This window comes from Bubalus kerabau, chromosome 5 (assembly GCF_029407905.1).
Source record: "Bubalus kerabau isolate K-KA32 ecotype Philippines breed swamp buffalo chromosome 5, PCC_UOA_SB_1v2, whole genome shotgun sequence".
NCBI classification, from domain to species: domain Eukaryota; kingdom Metazoa; phylum Chordata; class Mammalia; order Artiodactyla; family Bovidae; genus Bubalus; species Bubalus kerabau.
Window position 1 is genome coordinate 119,470,841 of NC_073628.1, and position 22,318 is coordinate 119,493,158.

General features: G+C 39.2%; 1 protein-coding gene across 5 annotated transcripts in view; it reads left to right on the top strand.

Moving 5' to 3' along the window:
• SMG7 (SMG7 nonsense mediated mRNA decay factor) overlaps window positions 1-22,318 on the top strand; it is an 86,351-nt gene that overhangs the window by 13,950 nt on the left and 50,083 nt on the right. For 4 of the 5 annotated variants that reach the window (XM_055582895.1, XM_055582898.1, XM_055582897.1 and 1 more), the window contains exon 1: window positions 21,492-21,622. The exons of the other annotated variant lie outside the window; for it this stretch is intronic. In XM_055582895.1, coding sequence (XP_055438870.1) covers window positions 21,507-21,622 — 116 coding nt within the window. In that variant the 5' untranslated portion in view covers window positions 21,492-21,506. Of the gene's footprint in view, window positions 1-21,491; window positions 21,623-22,318 lie in introns of those variants that run through there. 5 annotated transcript variants of the gene reach the window in all.

The following is a 22,318-nucleotide window of genomic DNA, read 5'->3' on the forward strand; positions in this document are numbered from 1 at the left end:
TGGATAGTGCCAAAAAGTACCAGAAAGGTTTGTACAGTTTGTGTCTGTGCGCTCAGTCATGCCCAACTCTTTGCAACCCCATGGACTGTAGCCCACCAGGCTCCTCTGTCCATGCAACTCTCCAGGCAAGAATACTGGAGCAGGTTGCCATTTCCTTTTCCAGGGGATCTTCCGGACCCAGAGATCGAACCATAGTCTCTTGCATAGTCTGCATTGGTAGGTGGCTCCTTTATCACCGTGCTACCTGGGAAGCAGTACAGTTTATTCTGGCCCCAGGTAACTTTTTCTGTATGTGCTCACCAGTATTGAAGTTTTCATGTATTGATATTTCACCTTTTTTTGAAGCAGATTCTTTGATGTCTTTATACATAGAAAGGGCTTCCCTGGTGGCTCAGACAGTAAAGAATCTGCTTGCAGTGTAGGAGACCTGGGTTCAATCCCTGGGTTGGGAAGATCCCCTGGAGGAGGGCATGGCAATCCACTCCAGTATTCTTGTCTGGAAAATCCCCATGGACAAAGGAGCCTGGCGGGCTAGAGTCCGTGGGGTGGCAAAGAGTCAGACACGACTGGGTGACTGAGCACATACATAGACAAGCCTATCCAGTACTCCAGCATTTCCCAGAGTGTGTTCTGCTGAATGTGGCAAATTCATGTGTGTTAGGATTCTCAGTATTTCCAAGGCAAAATAAATTAAGAATACAGAATTAAACTGGATTCTTTATTTAGGACTTCTCATAGCTTATAATATGCTAATATGTATTATGAACCTTCAAGAGGGAGATAGAGATTAGTGTTTCCAAAGCTGCGTTATGTCTCATAGGACTGACATTTTCTTGGAACACTCATTTAAGATGCAACAGTCCTTTTCCTGTTCTTTGGTCTCTTATTTCTCTTTAATATATTAACCTTCACATATGCCCATATTATACCTTAGACTTTGTTATTCTTCAGGATCCTTCTACTTCTAAAGTCCTACATTCAACCATTTCACTTTGAGCACATCCTGACTTGCTGTAATCCAGCTGCTCCTGTTCAGGACTTCCAGTGTAGATTCCAAACTTATTCGCTGTTAGTCACTTCCTGGTTTTTTCTTTCCTTTCTCCTCCTGTTTTTCTCTTCTGCCCTTTTATAGATACTACTTTAACTGTCTTACCAGTGTCCTCAGTCTCCTTGTTCTCCCAGTCTAGGAAAATTCACTCTGAATGATTCTGAAAATAAGCTTCTTTGGGTATAATTGATAGCGTTGCTGGGAAAAACAAAATTACAGACTGGCCAATTGTTGTTGAAATGCATAGACTACCACTTTAATATCTATTCTTTTTTCCCTCTGTTTTGCTAGTTTCTTCACAGTAATTTTAATTTAAACTTTTAGTACTTTTTTTGAAGTTGTACAACTTTCAGCAGATGGCCTCTATGTGAACATAACAACAAAAGCCTTCAGTTCTTGCTTCTGTCCCTCTTGGAAAGGGACAGGTTCTCAGCCTCCATATTAAGGTGGGCTTTTGTGTGTGTGTGCTTTGGATCTCATTACCTTGTTTTTATATCCAACCCTTTCCCTCTTTACTGGAACTTTGTTTTGTTGTAAACATTGCGCAAGCTTCCCTTAACCTGTCCTTCCCTAGCCTTTGATCTGTCATTTATCTTCCCCGTTTATCATCTTAAAACATGATCTGCGCCGACTTCCTCAACCCAGTGTTCTCTGGCCTCTACCTCTGCCTTTCCACTGAAACTGTACTTGGTCAGGTTACCAAAGGCCTCTCTGTTTTTAACTCCGCAGACTCTTCTATTCACTCATTTTTTAAATTGAGCTCAGGGACTGTTTGGCTAATAATTGTATCCCTAAGGCCTCTACGGTACCTGACACATAGTGGAATCTTTGCGTATGTTTGATGAATGTTCATTCAATGAATGTATGAATATACTTCAGTTTACTACCATCTGTTACGACTCTCTGCTCTGGCCTTGTTTCTGTCTTTATGTGTTTCCGTGGCTTTGTTTTGTTTTTTAACTCTGTTTGATTTTGGTATTTTTTTCTGCTTTTTCTTGTTACGTAAAGACTGATTCTTATACTGAAAAATTGTATCCTGTCAGTGTGTTATATACTTTTAAAATGGAGCTGTATTATCAAAAAGTTTAGCCTGACACTCCAAAAACGAGCAATAGTGAAGTATAGCACTTAACGGTATGGTGATTTAAGAGCAAGGCCTTTACTTTCTGGCAGCCCTGCGTTTGAAAACTGGGTGCATGATCTTGGGTAAGTTACCTATTGTTTGATTCCAGTTTCCTCAGTGGTGTAGTGGATATAATATGTTTCCTAGGGTTTGAGAAGGAATAAATTAGTGATCACTGACCTAGAGCCAGACATCCTGGAATGTGAAGTCAAGTGGGCCTTAGAAAGCATCACTACGAACAAAGCTAGTGGAGGTGATGGAATTCCAGTTGAGCTATTTCAAATCCTGAAAGATAATGCTGTGCAAGTGCTGCACTCAATATGCCAGCAAATTTGGAAAACTCAGCAGTGGCCACAGGACTGGAAAAGGTCAGGTTTCATTCCAATCCCAAAGAAAGGCAATGCCAAAGAATGCTCAAACTACCGCACAATTGCACTCATCTCACATGCTAGTAAAGTAATGCTCAAAATTTTCCAAGCCAGGCTTCAGCAATACGTGAACCATGAACTTCCTGATGTTCAAGTTGGTTTTAGAAAAGGCAGAGGAACCAGAGATCAAATTGCCAACATCCACTGGATCATCAAAAGAGCAAGAGAGTTCCAGAAAAACATCTATTTCTGCTTTATTGTCTATGCAAAAGCCTTTGACTGTGTAGATCACAATAAACTGTGGAAAATTCTGAAAGAGACGGGAATACCAGACCACCTGACCTGCCTCTTGAGAAATTTGTATGCAGGTCAGGAAGCAACAGTTAGAACTGGACATGGAACAACAGACTGGTTCCAAATAGGAAAAGTAGTACGTCAAGGCTGTATATTGTCACCCTGCTTATTTAACTTATATGCAGAGTACATCATGAGAAACGCTGGACTGGAAGAAACACAAGCTAGACTCAAGATTGCCAGGAGAAATATCAATAACCTCAGATATGCAGATAACACCACCCTTATGGCAGAAAGTGAAGAGGAACTCAAAAGCCTCTTGATGAAAGTGAAAGTGGAAAGTGAAAAAGTTGGCTTAAAGCTCAACATTCAGAAGACAAAGATCATGGCATCCGGTCCCACCACTTCATGGGAAATAGATGGGGAAACAGTGGAAACAGTGTCAGACTTTATTTTTCTGGGCTCCAAAATCACTGCAGATGGTGACTGCAGCCATGAAATTAAAAGACGCTTACTCCTTGGAAGGAAAGTTATGACCAACCTAGATAGCATATTCAAAAGCAGAGACATTCCTTTGCCAACAAAGGTCCGTCTAGTCAAGGCTATGGTTTTTCCAGTGGTCATATATGGATGTGAGAGTTGGACTGTGAAGAAAGCTGAGCGCCGAAGAATTGATGCTTTTGAACTATGGTGTTGGAGAAGACTCTTGAGAGTCCCTTGGACTGCAAGGAGATCCAACCAGTCGATTCTGAAGGAGATCAGCCCTGGGATTTCTTTGGAACGAATGATGCCAAAGCTGAAACTCCAGTACTTTGGCCACCTGATGCAAAGAGTTGACTCATTGGAAAAGACTCTGATGCTGGGAGGGATTGAGGGCAGGAGGAGAAGGGGACGACAGAAGATGAGATGGCTGGATGGCATCACTGACTCGATGGATGTGAGTCTGAGTGAACTCCGGGAGTTGGTGATGGACAGGGAGGCCTGGCGTGCTACGATTCATGGGGTCGCAAAGAGTTGGACATGACTGAGCGACTGAACTGAACTGAAATTAGATAACATAGTGAAAGTTCTTAGCATGGTGCCTTATACCCGGGTTAAAAAAAGAAGCGGTAAATTGAGCTATTAATAATTAGTAGTAGCAGTACATTATTATATAAAAACCTCACATTCTTACGGAGTTGTCCTAAATTATTTTTAATGAATTTCATTTTTTTTTTTTTTTAATTTGAATTTACATATACCAAGTTGTGGGCTTCCCTGGTAACTCAGCTAGTAAAAAAATTCATGTGCAATGCAGGAGACCTGGGTTTGATTCCTGCGTTGAGAAGTTCCCCTGGAGAAGGGATAGACTACCCACTCCAGTATTCTTGCCTGGAGGATCCCCATGGGCAGAGGAGCCTGGTGGCCTATAGTCCATGGATCACAAAGAGTCAGACATGGCAGAGCAACTAAGCACAGCACATACTAAGTTCTGGAACTATGATAGATCACTGGATCAGGGACAGTTCTGTGAATACAAGTGCATTGGACTTATGGGCATTTTATAATTTTATTATTTAATCTATTTATTTGTTTACTTTTTTTTGGCTGAGCCATGAGGCTTATACCTACTCTCAGATGAGGGATTGAACCCACGCTCTTGGCAATAAAAGCTCTGAGTCCTCACTCTTGGATCACCCGGGAATTCTGGCCATTTTAATCTTTTCAGAGAACTAGAAACAGTACTTAATTGTAGCAGTTTATTTAGATGACTGGTTTTAAGGAAACGGGTTACTGAAGATACTGTGATGGGTGTTATAAACTGTTTTATGGGGAAAATTCCAAGAGCCTTGAAGACTATTCATAGGGTCATTTCCAATGAAAGGTACATTTTTGCAAAGGTATTGTGACCTACACACTAATGTGAGGGGTGTATGTGGAGGAATGGCAGGACATAGGCTAGAGAGCTGTCAGGGGGAAGATGATTATGAGTTACTTTAAAACAATTTTAGACCTGAATGTGGACATGATTTCTTTTAAAAGATTTTTATTTATTTATTTGAGGCTGCCCTGGGTCTTCGTTTGCTGCACTTGCTCTGTCTCTCGTGGTGAGCAGGGGCTACTCTAGCCGCAGAGCAGGGGTTTCTCATTACAGTGGTGTCTGTGGTTGTGGAGCACAGGCGCTGGGGCACACAGGCTTCAGTAGTTGGGGCGCACGGGCTTAGTTGCCCTGAGGCTTGTGGGGTCTTCCAGACCAGGGATCGGACCTGTGGTCTCCTACATTGGCAGGTGGATTCTTAACTACTGGACCATCAGGGAAGTCCCATAATTCCTTCCTTTATGTTAGTTATTTCAGATCCCCAGATTCCCAAGTGAGGTAAAATGAAATGAGAGAAACATTTAGAATCTGCGAATTACAGCCATGTACTATATAAAAGGAGTTTGAAAATGTTATAATGCAATACCAAGTTAATAAAATCTCCAAGTTTCCTGCTTTCCTATACCTGTTACCTCCACTGTTTTTTCATATCTAAGATGACATTCTTTCCTCTCCACTATTTTTGGCAGCTGGTGTGATGCTACAAATTTATTACCATAAGTATTTCTCTCATTTTAAATGCTAACAGGGAATTGCTTTCTTTTGTGTGAGGATTTACTTGTGTTTGTGTTGTACTAATATTTAGGAAATATGTACAGTCTATCCTGATTTTTGTGGCTATATAGGTATACCCTTTATTGTTTTTGTTTGTTATTTTATGATTTTATAAAAAGTTTTTAGGAATCATTTTGATCTGTTTATTGTTTTTGAAGGGCATGTTAATGATTATGCAGGCTTCCTGATGGCTCAGTGGGTAAAGAATCTGCCTACAGTTCAGGAGACATAGGAGACAGGGGTTTGATCCCTGGGCCAGGATGATCCCCTGGAGAAGGAAATGGCAACAGTCTCCAGAAAATCCCATGGAGAGAGGAGCCTGGTGGGCTACAGTCCGTGGGGGTCGCAAAGAGTTGGACACAACTTAGTGTCAGAGGTTAATGATTATGCCCTAGACACTCTGCCTTATGGGTTCTGAATTAACTTTCAGTCACCTGTAATCTGGCAATGCTAATGTACTTTTTGTTTCTTCACCTTTAATATTGAAGCTTTCATAGAGTAGAATAAGGTATGATAACTTTATAGAGAGAGGCTGTTGATTTGTGCTTTTGACCTGATTAATAATAAGCCAACAGTTTTATTTTGTGTTAGATACTATTCCAAACATTCTTCAGTTGTGAATCCTCACGGCAACCCTATGAGGTATATATTATTAGCTTCATTTTATAGCAAATCAAAGAGAGAGGCAGAATAGTTAAGTCCAAGGTCATACATAGAGTAGCAGCACCATGATTTGAACCCAGGAATCGGGCTTTAGAATCCATGTTTTTAACTATGTATCATATAGACTCTACCTCTATAGTTTTATTTTCCTATTTGCCTGAGATTGTAGGATTTTGCTTTTATTTTTGTTTTATTTAGGTTTATTATTATATGCTTACATAAAATATACGTATTTTAAATATGAATATATAGTCTGAACAAACAGATCTCCTCAATTTCAAGCTTCCTCATGCATTTTTTTGTGTGTGAAATATAAGAAAGAGGGCAGGTTAATTTCTCAGAGTGTTTACTAACGGGAACAGTAGGGAAGATTGTTTTTCTTCTATATTTGAAATTAATTTATTAATAAACTAAGGAACTAGGACTGACTAGTTGGTCTCCCATTCTTCTCTCAATTACAGCTGTTCTTTCTTCAGTTTTCCTCTTCAGTATTAGTACTTAAATACAGTATTTCCCAGGACCCTTGGGGATACTGAGAACCAGCTATTATGGTAAAAATAGTTCTGACCCACCTGAGCTAATCAGACAAGTGGAAAATGACTTGCCAGTTTTGGCAATTTAAGTAAAGAAAATTGGAGTTGCCTTTTCCTTATTGACTTTATATTGTTGTTACATAGATATATTCAGATGTTAGCTTCTGATACTAAGGAACATAGTTTTGCATGTACAAAATTCAAACCTTGGATAAGTTACTTTAAAAGGAAAATTCAGTGTGACTTTTAAAAACAGTAACAGATTACTGAAGGTTTCATATGTGGCCTGACATCTTTGAATTAACCATTTTTCTTCTTCTTAAACACATGGTCACCTGAAAGTGAGTAAGACTGGTTTACTCAAAAAGAGCACTCACAGTCTGAACTTGTTCTTTCATGTGACTTCACGTTGTCTTTGAAAAGTCCCTCCTTGCAGAAAATCTTTGAGTCATGGTAGAATTTTGTCAGATAAATGACAAGATGTTTCTTTTTATTCTCAGTCTCTTTCATTGATCAGATTTCTTAATGTTTGTTCACCATTCCCTGATAGCATTTGAGGGAAGGGCTTTCTCTTAATTGTCCTGGTACAACTTTAGAGCAATACCAACACTCAGTAAATGTTAACTAGTAACGTATGAGATCCTGCTTATTACCAACATTTAATTTTTTTATTGAGGTGTAGTTGATTTATATTATATAATTTCAGGTGTACAACATTGTGGTTCTCAGTTTTTAAAGTTTATACTCCATGTATAAAATATTGACTATATTCCCCATGCTGTATGCTGCTGCTGCTGCTAAGTCATTTCAGTCGTGTCCGACTCTGTGTGACCCCATGGACGGCAGCCCACCAGGCTCCCTCGTCCCTGGGATTCTCCAGGCAAGAACACTAGAGTGGGTTGCACGCGTTATAGTATCTCCTATAGTTTATTTTATGCATAGTAGTTTGTACCTCTTAATCCCCACACCCATCTTCTTCCCCTTCTTTTCTTTGGTAACCACTAGTTTGTTCTCTAATATGTGAGTCTGTTTATTTTTTTTTATATTCACTAGTTTGTTTGATTTTTTAAAGATTCTACATGTAAGTGATAACATACAATGTTTATCTTTCTCTTTCTGACTTATTTTACAAAGCATAGACTTTGTACAGTCCATTCATGTTGTGAATGGCAGAATTTCATTCTTTTTTATGGCTGAATAGTATTCTAATATGCGTGTGTGTGTGTGTGTGTGTGTGTGTTTATACTGCATCTTCTTTATCCATTCACTTGTTGATGGACACTTATTTAGGTTGCTTTCATATCTTGGCTATTATAAATAATGCTGCTATGAACATTGGGATGTATTTATCTTTTCAAAATAGTGTTTTTGCTCTGTTGGGATATATACCCAGGAGTGGGATTGCTGGATCCTGTGGTAGCTCTATTTTTAACTTTTTGAAGAACTTCTGTGTTGTTTTCCACAGTGGCTGTACCAGTTTATATTCCCACCAGAAATGGGAATATAAATTCCCACATCCTCACCAGCCTTCATTATTTGAGGTCTTTCTAATGAGAGCCATTCTGACAGATATTAGGTGATTTCTCATTGTGGTTTTGATTTGCATTTCTTTGATGATTAGCAGTGTTTGAGCCTCTTTTCATGTGCCTGTTGGCCAGCCATGTCTCTTCTTTGGAAAAATGTCTATTCAAGTTTTATGTCCATTTTTTAGGGTTTTTGTTTTGTTTTGTTTTTTGATATTGAGTTGTATGAGCTGTTTGTATATTTTGAAAATTAACCTCTTGTGGGTCACATCGTTTGCAAATATTTTCTCCCAGTTTGTATGTTGTCTGTTCATTCTGTTGATGGTTTCCCTTGCTGTGCAAAAGCTTTTAACACATTGTTGACCAGGGGATTTTTGCAGAAGCTAACGCCTATAGCTGGTGAATATTGAAACACTCCAATAAGTGACATTTGGGTAACAAAAGATGTATTAATATGTCTCTGGTCAATAATGTGTTAAGTTTAATTAGATCCCATTTTACTTATTTTTGTTTCATTTACCTTAGGCACATCTAAAAAAATATTGCCATAATTTATGTCAAAGTGTTCTGCCTATGTTTTCTTTTATGCATTTTCTGATTTCCAGTCTTATATTTAGGCCTTTAATCCATTTTGAGTTTATTTTTGTATGTGACGTGAGGAAATGTTCTAATTTTATTCTTCTGCATGTAGCTGTCCAGTTTTTCCAGCACCTCTTGTTGGTTAATTGACCATAAGTGTGTGAGCTGGTTACTGGGCTCTATTCTGTTCCATTGATCTGTGTGACTATTTTTATGCCAATTCCATACTGTTTTGATTACTGTGGCTTTGTCATATAGTTGAAATCAGCGTGCATGATACCTCCAGCTGTTCTTTCTCAAGATTGCTTTGGCTTTTCAGGGTGTTATGTGTTTTTGTACAAATTTTTAAGTTATTTGTTCTAGTCTTGTGAAAAATGCCATTGGTGTTTTGATAGGGATTGCATTGTATCTGTAGCTTACCTTGAATTATATGGTCATTTTAACAGTACTAATTCTTTCCATCTGTTTATGTCCTCTTCAGTTTCTTTAATCAGTTTTTTCAGTTTTCCAAGTACAAGTCTTTTACCTTCTTGGGTAGGCTTATTCCTAGGTATTTTATTCTTCTTGATGCAACTGTAAATGAAATTGTTTCCTTAATTTCACTTTCTTATAGTTTATTGTTAGTGTCTAAAAGTGCAACAGATTTCTTTATATTAATTTCGTGTCCTGCAACTTTATGGAATTCATTGATGGCCTCTAGTGGTTTTTTTGGTGGTTTCCTTAACGTTTTCTATGTATAATATCATGCATGTTACCTGCACAGTTTTACTTCTTCCTTTCCAATTTGGATTCCTTTCATTTCTTTTTCTTGTCTGATTGCTGCAGCTGGGACTTTCAATACTGAGTTGAATAAAAGTAATGGGAGGGCTTTTAGCTTTTCATTGTGTCTGACGTTAGATATAGGAAGGAATTATAGAAGTATAAGGATATTAGGGTTAGACACTTAGGGAACAGGTGCCAATGATAATAAAGCTTAACTTTCATTCTTCATGATTTTGTTAATCTAGATGGGTGGAAACAGAAAAAGGCAAGAAATGATCTATCCAAAAGGTAGGAAGGGTCAGGAGACTATGCAGAAGAAAGGTCAGCTAAGTGTGCTTTAATGAAGAAAAGCATTAAAGAAAGCTTTAATGAAGGCTTACTCTAACAGAGTAGTTCTCAAAGAGTGGTCTCCAGATTAGGAGCATCATTACCTGAGAACTTATTAGAAATACAAATTCTTGTGTCCTGTCTCAGACCCGCTGAATCAGAAACTTTGAGCATAAGGTCCAGCAATCATTTTATAAATCTCTTAGTGATTTTGATGTGGGCTAAAGTTTGAAAGAATGCTGATGCAATATAGTATTGAGAAATAGTGCAGAGTTCAGGAAACATGAGGACTGAGAAAAGGCTCTTAGATTGGGCAAAGTCATTGTTAACTCTTGAGAAATTTGTTACAGTGGTAAGGATGGACACCTAATTGAAAGTTTAAAAGTGACAGGATAATGAGAAAGTGAACTCAGTACTTACATATTGTCTTTTAACAAAATTTAGAGGCAAGGATTAGGGTGGATGCTTGAGGGAAATAGCAGGATCAAAGGAAATTTAGATTGGAAGAAATGAAGTACTTTTAAACCTAATGGAAAAGGATATTTATTTATTAGAAATTATTTTAATCTGACTAGTGAAAGCTTTCTATGCAGAAAGCATTCTAACCTTAAAATATTTAATAGTTGGCTTATTAGGACGTTGATATATTTGGTAGTCATTTATTGTTGTAAAGGTATTATACATTGAGTAAAATTAAAATGTTACAATAAAAAACTGTAATATTAAATTGCCACCAGCACTGTTGACACTGTCCAATCTTTTATACATATATATGATATGCATTTTATACATATACAGGTAAGGAATTTAATTAGATTATGATCATGTGGCATATACTGTTTTTCAGTTCAGTTCAGTCGCTCAGTCGTGTCCGACTCTTTGCGACCCCGTGAATCGCAGCACGCCAGGCCTCCCTGTCCATCACCAACTCCCGGAGTTCACTCAGACTCACATCCATCGAGTCAGTGATGCCCTCCAGGCATCTCATCCTCTGTCATCCCCTTCTCCTCCTGCCCCCAATCCCTCCCAGCATCAGAGTCTTTTCCAATGAGTCAACTCTTTGCATCAGGTGGCCAAAGTACTGGAGTTTCAGCTTTAGCATCATTCCTTCCAAAGAAATCCCAGGGCTGATCTCCTTCAGAATCGACTGGTTGGATCTCCTTGCAGTCCAAGGGACTCTCAAGAGTCTTCTCCAACACCATAGTTCAAAAGCATCAATTCTTCGGCGCTCAGCCTTCTTCACAGTCCAACTCTCACATCCATACATGACCACAGGAAAAACCATAGCCTTGACTAGACGGACCTTTGTTGGCAAAGTAATCTCTCTGCTTTTGAATATGCTGTCTAGATTGGTCATAACTTTCCTCCCAAGGAGTAAGCGTCTTTTAATTTCATGGCTGCAGTCACCATCTGCAGTGATTTTGGAGCCCAGAAAAATAAAGTCTGACACTGTTTCCACTGTTTCCCCATCTATTTCCCATGAAGTGATGGGACCGGATGCCATGATCTTTGTTTTCTGAATGTTGAGTTTTAAGCCAACTTTTTCACTTTCCACTTTCACTTTCATCAAGAGGCTTTTGAGTTCCTCTTCACTTTCTGCCATAAGGGTGGTGTCATGTGCATATCTGAGGTTATTGATATTTCTCCCGGCAATCTTGATTCCAGCTTGTGCTTCTTCCAGCCCAACATTTCTCATGATGTACTCTGCATATAAGTTAAATAAGCAGGGTGACAATACACAGCCTTGACGTACTCCTTTTCCTATTTGGAACCAGTCTGTTGTTCCATGTCCAGTTGCAACTGTTGCTTCCTGACCTGCATACAGATTTCCCAAGAGGCAGGTCAGGTGATCTGGTATTCCCATCTCTTTCAGAATTTTCCATAGTTTATTGTGATCCACATAGTCAAAGGCTTTTGCATAGACAATAAAGCAGAAATAGATGTTTTTCTGGAACTCTCTTGCTTTTTCCATGATCCAGTGGATGTTGGCAATTTGATCTCTGGTTCCTCTGCCTTTTCTAAAACCAGCTTGAACATCAGGAAGTTCACGGTACACGTATTGCTGAAGCCTGGCTTGGAGAATTTTGAGCATGACTTTACTAGCATGTGCTGCTGCTGCTAAGTCGCTTCAGTCATGTCTGACTCTGTGTGACCCCATAGACAACAGCCCACCAGGCTCCCCCGTCCCTGGGATTCTCCAGGCAAGAACACTGGAGTGGGTTGCCATTTCTTTCTTCAGTGCAAGAAAGGAAAAGTGAAAGTGAAGTTGCTCAGTCATGTCTGACTCTTAGCGACCCCATGGACTGCAGCCTACCAGGCTCCTCCGTCCATGGGATTTTCCAGGCGAGAGTACTGGAGTGGGTTGCCTTTGCCTTCTGAGATGAGTGCAATTGTGCGGTAGTTTGAGCATTCTTTGGCATTGCCTTTCTTTGGGATTGGAATGAAAACTGACCTTTTCCAGTCCTGTGGCCACTGCTGAGTTTTCCAAATTTGCTGGCATATTTAGTGCAGCACTTTCATGGCATCGTCTTTCAGGATTTGAAATAGCTCAACTGGAATTCCATCACCTCCACTAGCTTTGTTTGTAGTGATGCTTTCTAAGGCCCACTTGACTTCACATTCCAGGATGTCTGGCTCTAGGTCAGTGATCACATCATCGTAATTATCTGGGTCGTGAAGATCTTTTTTGTACAGCTCTGTGTATTCTTGCCACCTCTTCTTAAATCACATTAATTGAAGTAATCATTATATATAATGAAAATACACTCATTTTAAGTGCACAGTCATGAATTTTGATGACCATATACCTCTAACCACTGCCCTAGCTAAGGTATAGAACATTTCCACATCCTAAAATAAGTTCACCCAGGCCTCTTTGTAGTCAGTCCTACCCCTACCCCTACTTGTTTCTCTCTGTCTCAGGCAATCATTATTCTGTTATCACAAAAGATTACTTTTGCTTGTTCCAGAACTTCATAAATGAAATAATACAATGCATACTCTTGTTGCGTCCAGATTCTTTTGATGTAATATTTTTAAGAATAATCCTTTGTTGCATGAATCAATAGTTTGTTCCTATTTATTGTTGAGAAGCACGAGCTGGAATCAAGATTGCTGGGAGAAATATCAATAACCTCAGATATGCAGATGATACCACTCTTACAGCAGAAAGCAAAGAGGAACTAAAAAGCCTCTTGGTGAAGGTGAAAGAAGAGAGTGAAAAAGCTGGCTTAAAAAACTAAGGTCATGGCATCACTTCATGGCAAATAGATGGGGAAACAGTGGAAACAGTGACAGACTTTTTTTGGGGGGGGCTCCAAAATCACTGCAGATGGTGACTGCAGCCATGAAATTAAAATATGCTTGCTCCTTGGAAGAAAAGCTATGACCAACCTAGACAGCATGTTAAAAAGCAGAGGCATTACTTTGCCAACAAAGGTCCATCTAGTCAAAGCTGTGGTTTCTCCAGTAGTCATGTATGGATGTGAGAGTTGGACCATAAGGAAAGCTGAGTGTCGAAGAACTGATGCTTTTGAACTGTGGTGTTGGAGAAGACCTCTTGAGAGTCCCTTGGACAGGAAGGAGGTCTAACCAGTCCATCCTAAAGGAAATTAGTCCTGAATATTCATTGGAGGAACTGATGCTGAAGCTGAAACTCCAATACTTTGGCCACCTGCTGTGAAGAACTGAGTCATTTGAAAAGACCCTGTTGCTGGGAAAGATTGAAGGCAGGAGGAAAAGGGGACAACAGAGATGAAATGGTTGGGTGGCACCACTGACTCAATGGACATGAGTTTGAGCAAGCGCCCAGAGGTGGTGATGGACAGAGAAGCCTGATGTGCTGTAGTCAATGGGGTCGCAAAGAGGCAGACGTGACTGAGTGACTGAACAACAACTGTTTCATCATATGACTGCCACAATTTATTTGTCCATTCACCTTTTAATGAGCCCTTGGGTTGTGTCTATTTTCTGCTACTGTGAATAAAGCTTTAGGAATGTAATATTAAAGTCTTTTCATGGACATGTTTTCATTTCTTTTGGTAAATACCTAGGAGTGGAATTGCTAGGTCATATAGTAAGGACATGTACAACTTTATTAAAAATTACCAACCTGTTTCCCAACGCGATTATAACATTCTTTTACTCCTAGTAGCAGTGTTATAACCCACTCCAGTGTTCTTGCCTGGGGAATCCCAGGGACAGCAGAGCCTGGTGGGCTGCCGTCTATGGGGTTGCACAGAGTTGGACACGACTGAGGCGACTTAGCAGCAGCAGCAGTATTAAAAGGGTTCTAATTATTCCATATCCTTTCCTTCAATATTTGGTATTGATAATTTCTTTGATTTTCACCATTCCAATGCATATGCATTGGTATTTCACAGACTTGCATTTTCAGACGACTGAAGTAGTTGAGCACCTTTTCGTGTGATTATTGGCCATTTGTGTATCTTTTGTAGTATCTAAATCATTAGCCCATTTTTCAAATTGCATTGTCTTATTACTGAGTTCTCTTTAATATGTTTTGAATGTAAAGCCTTTGTATGTGTTTATATATACACATACACATTAGCTTGCTTTCTCACTTTTTTTAATGGTCTGTGTTGAAGAGCAGAAGCTTTAAAAATTAAAGCTATTAAAAAGGCAAACTCTGAATAAAATCATAAGCAATAATATATTCACAATTTAACTTTGAATATGTGAATTGTTGAAAATTGAGGTCTGTATTGTATTATGGAATAATGAGTAAGTGAAGGTTAGGTTATCAGATAGGCAGATGATACCACTCTAATGGCAGAAAGTAAAGAGGAATTAAAGAGCCTCTTGATGAGGGTGAAAGAGGAGAGTGAAAAAACTGGCTTGAAACTCAACATTAAAAAAGACTAAAGCATCTGGTCTCATCACTTCATGGCAAATAGAAGGGCAAAATGTGGAAGCAGTGACAGATTTTATTTTCTTGGGCTCCAAAACCACTGTGAGCAGTTACTGAAGCCATAAAATTAAAAAGATGCTTGTTCCTTGGAAGGAAACCTATGCTAAACCTAAGACAGTGTATTAAAAAGCTTTGCCAACAAAGGTATGTGTAATCAAAGCTATGGTTTTTCCAGTAGTCATATACAAATGCAAGAGTTGAACCATAAAGAAGTCTGAGTGCTGAAGAATTGATGCTTTCAGATTGTGGTGCTGGAGAAGACTCTAGTGCTTAAGAGTTCCTTGGACTGCAAGGAGATCAAACCAGTCAATCCTAAAGGATTTTGCCAACATCCATTGGATCATCAAAAAAGCAAGATGAGTTCCAGAAAAATATCTACTTCTGCTTTATTGACTATGCCAAAGCCTTTGACTGTGTGGATCACAACAAACTGTAGAAAATTCTTCAAGAGATGGGAATACCAGACCACCTTACCTGCCTCCTAAGAAACCTGTATGCAGGTCAAGAAGCAACAGTTAGAACCAGACATGAACAACAGACTGGTTCCAAATTGGGAAAGGAGTATGTCAAGGCTGTATATTGTCACCCTACTTATTTAACTTACTTGCAGAGTACATCATACAAAATGCCAGGCTGGAGGAAGCACAAGCTGGAATCAAGATTGCCGGGAGAAATATCAATAACCTCAGATATGCAGATGACACCACCCTTATGGCAGAAAGCGAAGAAGAACTAAAGAGCCTCTTGATGAAAGTGAAAGAGGAGAGTGAAAAAGTTGGCTTAAAACTCAGCATTCAGAAAACTTAAATCATGGCATCTGGTCCCATCATTTCATGGCAAATAGATAGGGAAACAGTGGGAACAGTGACAAACTTTATTTTGGGGGGCTCCAAAATCACTGCAGATGGTAACTGCAGCCATGAAATTAAAATATGCTTGCTCCTTGGAAGAAAAGCTATGACCAACCTAGACAGCATATTAAAAAGCAGAGACATTACTTTGCCAACAGAGGTCCATCTAGTGAAAGCTATGGTTTTTCCAGTAGTCATATATGGATGTGAGAGTTGAGCTATAAAGAAAGCTGAGTGCTGAAGAATTGATGCTTTTGAACTGTGGTGTTGGAGAAGACCTCTTGAGAGCCCCTTGGACCGCAAGGAGGTCAAACTAGTCCATCCTAAAGAAAATCAGTCCTGAATAGTCATTGGAAGAACTGATGCTGAAGCTGAAACCCCAATACTTTGGCCACCTGCTGTGAAGAACGGACTCATTCGAAAAGACCCTGTTGCTGGGAAAGATTGAAGGCAGAAGAAGGGGATGACAGAGGATGAGATGGTTGGATGGCATCAGTGACTTGATGGACATGAGTTTGAGCAAGCTCTGGGAGTTGGTGATGGACAGGAAAGCCTGGCATGCCACAGTCCATGGGGTCTCAAAGAGTTGGACATGACTGAGCACCTGAACTGAACTGAATCCTAAAGTAAGTCAACCTTGGATATTCATTGGAGGGGCTCAAGCTGAAGCTCCAATACTTTGGCCACCTGATGTGACGAGCTGACTCTTTGGAAAAGACCCTAATACTGGGAAATACTGAAAGCAGAAGATGAGATGGTTAGATAGCATCACCAACTCAAATGGATATGAATTTGAGCAAACTCCGTGGAGGACAGAGGAGACTGGCATGCTACAGTCCATGGGGTCACAAAGAGTTGGACACGACTTAGTGACTGAATAGCAACAGCAAGGTTCTGGAATTCTGATACACTTGGATTTGAACCTCAGTCCTAGCATTTACTGCCTTTGTGATCTTTCCTAAAATCTCTCAGTCTTTGCTTCTTTGTAAAACTGAGAAAATAGTAGTTACTTCAGGTTGCTATGAAAGTTAAATTGAGAATGGTTTATGTAATCCAGTTCCTGTCCTAAAGTTATCCAGGCCTCCCTAGAGGCCCCTCCGGAGAAGGCAGTGGCACCCGACTCCAGTACTCTTGCCTGGAAAACCCAATGGACGGAGGAGCTTGGTAGGCTGCGGTCCATGGGGTCGCTAAGAGTCGGGCACGACTTAGCGACTTCACTTTCACTTTATGTAATCCACTTGCCATTCACCCTAGTCACTGATTATTAGTTGTCTTTCTTTATATAATTCACTTCAAGTTTTATTCTTTCATTCAGGGGTCTTTTTGCCTTTAAACTGTATTATATTTAAACAAACTCGTATAACCCCCTCTGGCATTCCTGAGACTTTGTTTTCAGCCTTTTTTTTTTTTTTTCCTCCATTGAATCCTCCTCTTGTTATTTATCCTGTTCCATCCCATAAAAAAAACATATATTCCATCTTAAAAACTTTTGACCCTCACTCTGTTGCCTCTCCTGCCTAGAAAAAGGTATCTGAACTCAGTTTTAGTCTCTGATCCTTTCCTCCTATTTTCCATTAAAGTCAGTCCATGGGCTGTTGCTCCCACTTCACTGCCCACATTGTTCCTAATGAGATCCGCAGTGACTTCCACATACTGAATCCAGTAGTCAGTTCTCAGGCCTCATTTTACTTGCTGCATGAGCAGCACTTACTGATTCTACCTTCTTTTCTTGAAGCTCTTTCTTCATTTGGCTTCCACTACACCACAAAACTTCAACAAGTTTCCCTCCTTTCTCTATGGTCATTAATTGTCTTTTTATTATTCCCTTGTCATTTCTTGCCTTGTGCTGATGACTCCCAAGATGGATTTCTGTGGTTACATATCTTTCCTTTAAATGTCAGATGCTTTAATAACTGCTAGTGTACATTCACATGGATGTATAATGTCTTAAAGTTATCATCATCGTAAAAAACAATAGCAAGTGGTTTAAATAACACCATGTGCCAAGCATTGTTGTCCAAAATAAACTCTTTACCCTATGCCTACTTTTATCTTTAACTAGTAAATGACAAATCCTCATGAATCATTTTTGATTCCTGCCTCTCTCTCTCTGTTTAAAATTTCACTCAGCAAACCCTCTTGGTCAAAGTCCAATCACATTTTATTCTCTCCATTGCTGCCTACTGGTTCAAGCCAGTAAATTCTTGGCATAGTGGCTCAGTGGAACATGTTAAAATTTAGGTTAGGTCATGGAGCTTCTTTGCTCAAAATGTCCAAAGGTGTCCCCTCTCTCAGACTGACTAGGTCAAGCTGGATGACTGGTCATCCAGTGGCTCAGTGTCCTGAATGGCCCACGATGGCCTCACTCAAATGTCTGAACTGTCAACTGGGGTGGCTGTGATAGGTGGAAAAATGGAGTCTCCTCTTTCCAGGTCATCTGTCTCCTCTGCTTCATAACATTGTGAAGGCGTTACAGAAGGGCAAGCCCAAATGCACAAGTGCTTGTCAAGCTTCCATTTGTGTCACACTTCCTGAAGTATTGGCCAAAGTAAGTCACACGGCAAACCCCAAGGTCACTGTATGAAGAGAGTTCACAATGGTACAGATGCCAGGAGGTGTATGATTCATTGGGGGCCATCAGGGTAACAGTCTCTATAGGCCCTCTATGATTTGTATCAGATTTGTTAGATTATTTGATTATAATGCATCACCCCTGTCTTTAGACAAACAGGTAAATAATAAAGAAAAAAGGAACCTGACTAGATAAACTGATGTCTGGAAGTACAGGTTAAATAATGGTTCTTGGGTGGAAAAGTCAGATTTGACTTTTTTTATATCTCTTAAATTTCGGAGACCACAGAAGTGGAAATTTCTAGATATACCATGATAATGTACAGATTATTTTATTCAGTTAAATCAGACAGTATCTTAATATTGTTGCTGGCTGAGTTAATTAAGGTGTCCATATCCCATGTTATACTCCAAATTGGGAAGTTGTACTTTACTTTTCCCTAACCTAAATTTATATGGTGTTTTACATCATATAAGGGACTGTTTACTATTTCTTTTTCCAACATAATATTAGTTTCCTGCTTACCTATCAAGGGATATAGTCACACCCTTATTTTCTTCAGGTCAGCTCTTTAAACTTTGTATTGTCATGCTGTCCCCATGTCAGGTTATTTTTCTCTTAGCATTTCCAGTAAATTTGATTTGCTGTTACTTACATTGAAACTCATTTTAATTCTAATGTCTACTCAGATTTTTATTTTCATTTTCCTGTCTTTGGAATTCTGTTAACCTTCTCTTAAAAGTGTATATAGGAACTCCCTAGTGGTCCAGTGATTAAGACTTGGCACTTTCACTGCCATCGACCCAGCTTCAGTCTCTGGTGTGGGAGACTGAGATACCACAAGCCACATGTTACGTACAAGCATTGATATCTTCATTATTTCTTAAAGAATAGTCTTACTCGGCCATTTGTATATTGTGATACTAGTTTTATTAAAAATTTCTTTATTTTTCCTTGTAGAAGGCATTTAGTTATTCATTTTAATGTGTTAAATAGTGTATATCATCTTGCATTTTATTTCAGGAAGATAAAAGCATTGTTGCAAAGAATGTCTTTTTTCTAAGCGTTGAATCCAGTAGTGTTGAAAACCACCATCCTGGCCTACATCATCCAATAGAATAAATAATCTCTAGTGCAGGAAATGTGTGAATGAATAACTTCATCATAGTGCTGTGAGTGCTGTTATAGAAGTGGGCATTAAGATTCATTGGGAATGCTTGGCCAAGCCAAGTCCCTCTTACAGGAGTTGCTGAGTCTTAAAATACAAAAAGGGGTTAACCAGACAAAGAAGGAAGGGGAAAGGCATTTCAGGTTGAGTGAAAGCATGAATCAAGATGCAATGGGGCAAAATAGCAGAGAACTAAAAGTAATTTGGTTTTATTGGGTCCTAACATATATAGTTGGAAGCTATGGGACTTAACATGCTATACCAATGAACTTGGGTTTTGTCATGAGGTGTTTTCTCCTAGTCTTTTCCACTAAAGTACAACTAAAGTCACAGGTGATTAAATATATGTGTTGGAAGTATGGAGCCAGAGTCTACATAGACCTCCTGCATGTTTGAGATTTCTCTTAATATTGATGTTTTATTGTTTAAAATTATGAATAACTTTGTCTTCTATTCTAGAATCAATTAATGTGCATTCTTAGCTTCAATTTCCTAATTTTAAAATGAGGATAATAATAGCATTTACGTCTTAGGATTGTTGGGAAGAGTAATAATACCTATAATGATAATAATGACAATAATAACAGTTTTTGAGGGCTTATATAACAAGGAACAATCCTAGAGCTTTTATTTTTGTTACCTCATTTAATTCTCAAAACAGCTCAGTGAAGTGGGTACTTTTATTATCTCCTTCTTACTGCTGATAAAATTAGGGCATAGAGAAGTAATTTTCCTAAAGTTACACAGCTAGTAAATAGCAGAGCAAGGTTTGAACCCAGGCAGTCTGAATATGATACTTAACTATGACATTTTATTTTCCCATTCTGTGAGATCAATGTGTAAAGCATTTAGTATAGAATCTGCCACGTAATAATTTTAAATGTTAGCAATTATCAGTATTTAATAATAATTACTCAATTTATTTTGCCCAAATCTTTAAGTTAAATTGGTGTCTGAAAGAAATTGTGCAAGTGGCTTGAGTTATTCCCAGCATGCCACTGAGTACAGTGTGATACCCAAGCCCATGCCTTTAACCACTACCTTCTGCTGCTTCCTCTTTCCTGTTGGGCTGTCTCCACATTAGAATTTAAATCACACCCCACTCCAGTACTGTTGCCGGGGAAATCCCATGAATGGAGGAGCCTAGTAGGCTGCAGTCCATGGGGTCACTAAGAGTCAGAAACAACTGAACAACTTCACTTTCACTTCCACTTTCATGCATTGGAGAAGGAAATGGCAACCCACTCCAGTGTTCTTGCCTGGAGAATCCCGTGGACGGAGAAGCCTGGTAGGCTGCAGTCCATGAGGTTGCACAGAGTCAGACACGACTGAAGCGACTTAGCAGCAGCAGGAGCTATAATGTTTTGTTTATCATTGTCTACCTAGTCCTTAACACTGTTTAGTACAGAGAAATAACCAAATTATTATTCATTTGGACTTCATAGGTGCCGCTAGTGGTAAAGAACCTATCTGCCAGTGCAGGAGACCTAAGAGACACAGGTTCAATCCCTGGGTTGGGAAGATCCCTTGAAGAAGGGCATGGCAACCAATATTATTGCCTGGAGAATCCCATGGACAGAGGAGCTTGGTGGACCACAAGTCCATAGTGTCGCAAAGAGTCGGACATGACTAAAGCAACTTAGCATGCGTATGTTGTTCATTGAGTGACTGAAAATCTAAATACCTACCTTTTAGCTGGTCTCAGAATGTAAGCTTTTTTTGTACCTTCTGTAATTGTGGTTTAATTGCTTTACCTGGTTTTCCTTCCATACGTAGTCCAGTTTGGACCAGCCGTCTGCTCTTGAACCTTGGTACCACAAGAACCCTTCTGGGTAACTGATACCTGTTTGTCCTTTAGTGATCACTCAGCTTTCAGGCAGGGAGATTAGAATAACAGTTGGATAATACCAGACTAGAATTTTAGATATATACAAAACAGAATTTTAAAATGTGTAGTCTCAGAAACTAAATATAAAAAGGAAAAAAGCCATGATATCTTTCCTTTTGCCTTTGACATTGATCATTTTAAAGAGAAAATAATTTAACTTTCTTCAAGAGGGTTCTCTGTTATTGTGGGTTAACTCATATTTTCCTCCTCTCCTCTATCTAGAATGTCTTAAACCATTCTACCTTATGAGAAATTGGATGTTCTTGCAGATAGTCATTGTGGGAGAAAACGTTTCATTTAAGTCCCAGATGAGGACCGGAAACTTGAAATCAGAGGAGCATCTGAAATCAAGTAATATTAGGTAGGATAAAAATTACAAGGGATTTCTACATGTTTGTATTCCTTTTAGAGATATGTTAAAGTATTCACATACTATGAACACTAGTAGAAGAATTAGAAGTTTTCTGAAGCATTTGCTATTGGCCGGGATGAGGGAGGGAATGCTAAGGGTTTTTTTGTTTTAACTTACGCAGCCTCATAAGAACCTTGTGTGTTTACTTTGTCATGAGCATTTATATCTTACAGTCCAAAGAAAATTTTTAAACATTTAGTAACATAAATGTAAATTTTATGTTTGCATACGTGGCAAGCAGAGGGGCATGTGATTTATCTTGTGGTGGACTATCCTTTAGAATAAAAATTCCTGTTTTGAATTACATATATAGCAGTTCATTTGAATACAGGGAGCCTCATTTCTTGCTTCTGTATGTTAGCCTGCATACAGTCAGGCCTTCTAGATGCCTGTAGAAATAGGTATATGGTGGTGTGCACAAGAAGCCCTCTCCAGCCACACAGTGAGCTGGTAACTCTTCTCACAGTAGCTTGTATCAGTTTAAATGATAGTGTGAAGGTGCTTGGGATCAGAGATGAGACTTAAATGTGAAGTGCTGGTTGTCCCTACAAGTGGATACCATGACAGAGGCACCTAGAGCCAGGCCATTCCAGAAGCCTCACTGTGTTGTATAACGCTTATGAGCTCTGGAACCAGACTGCAGGG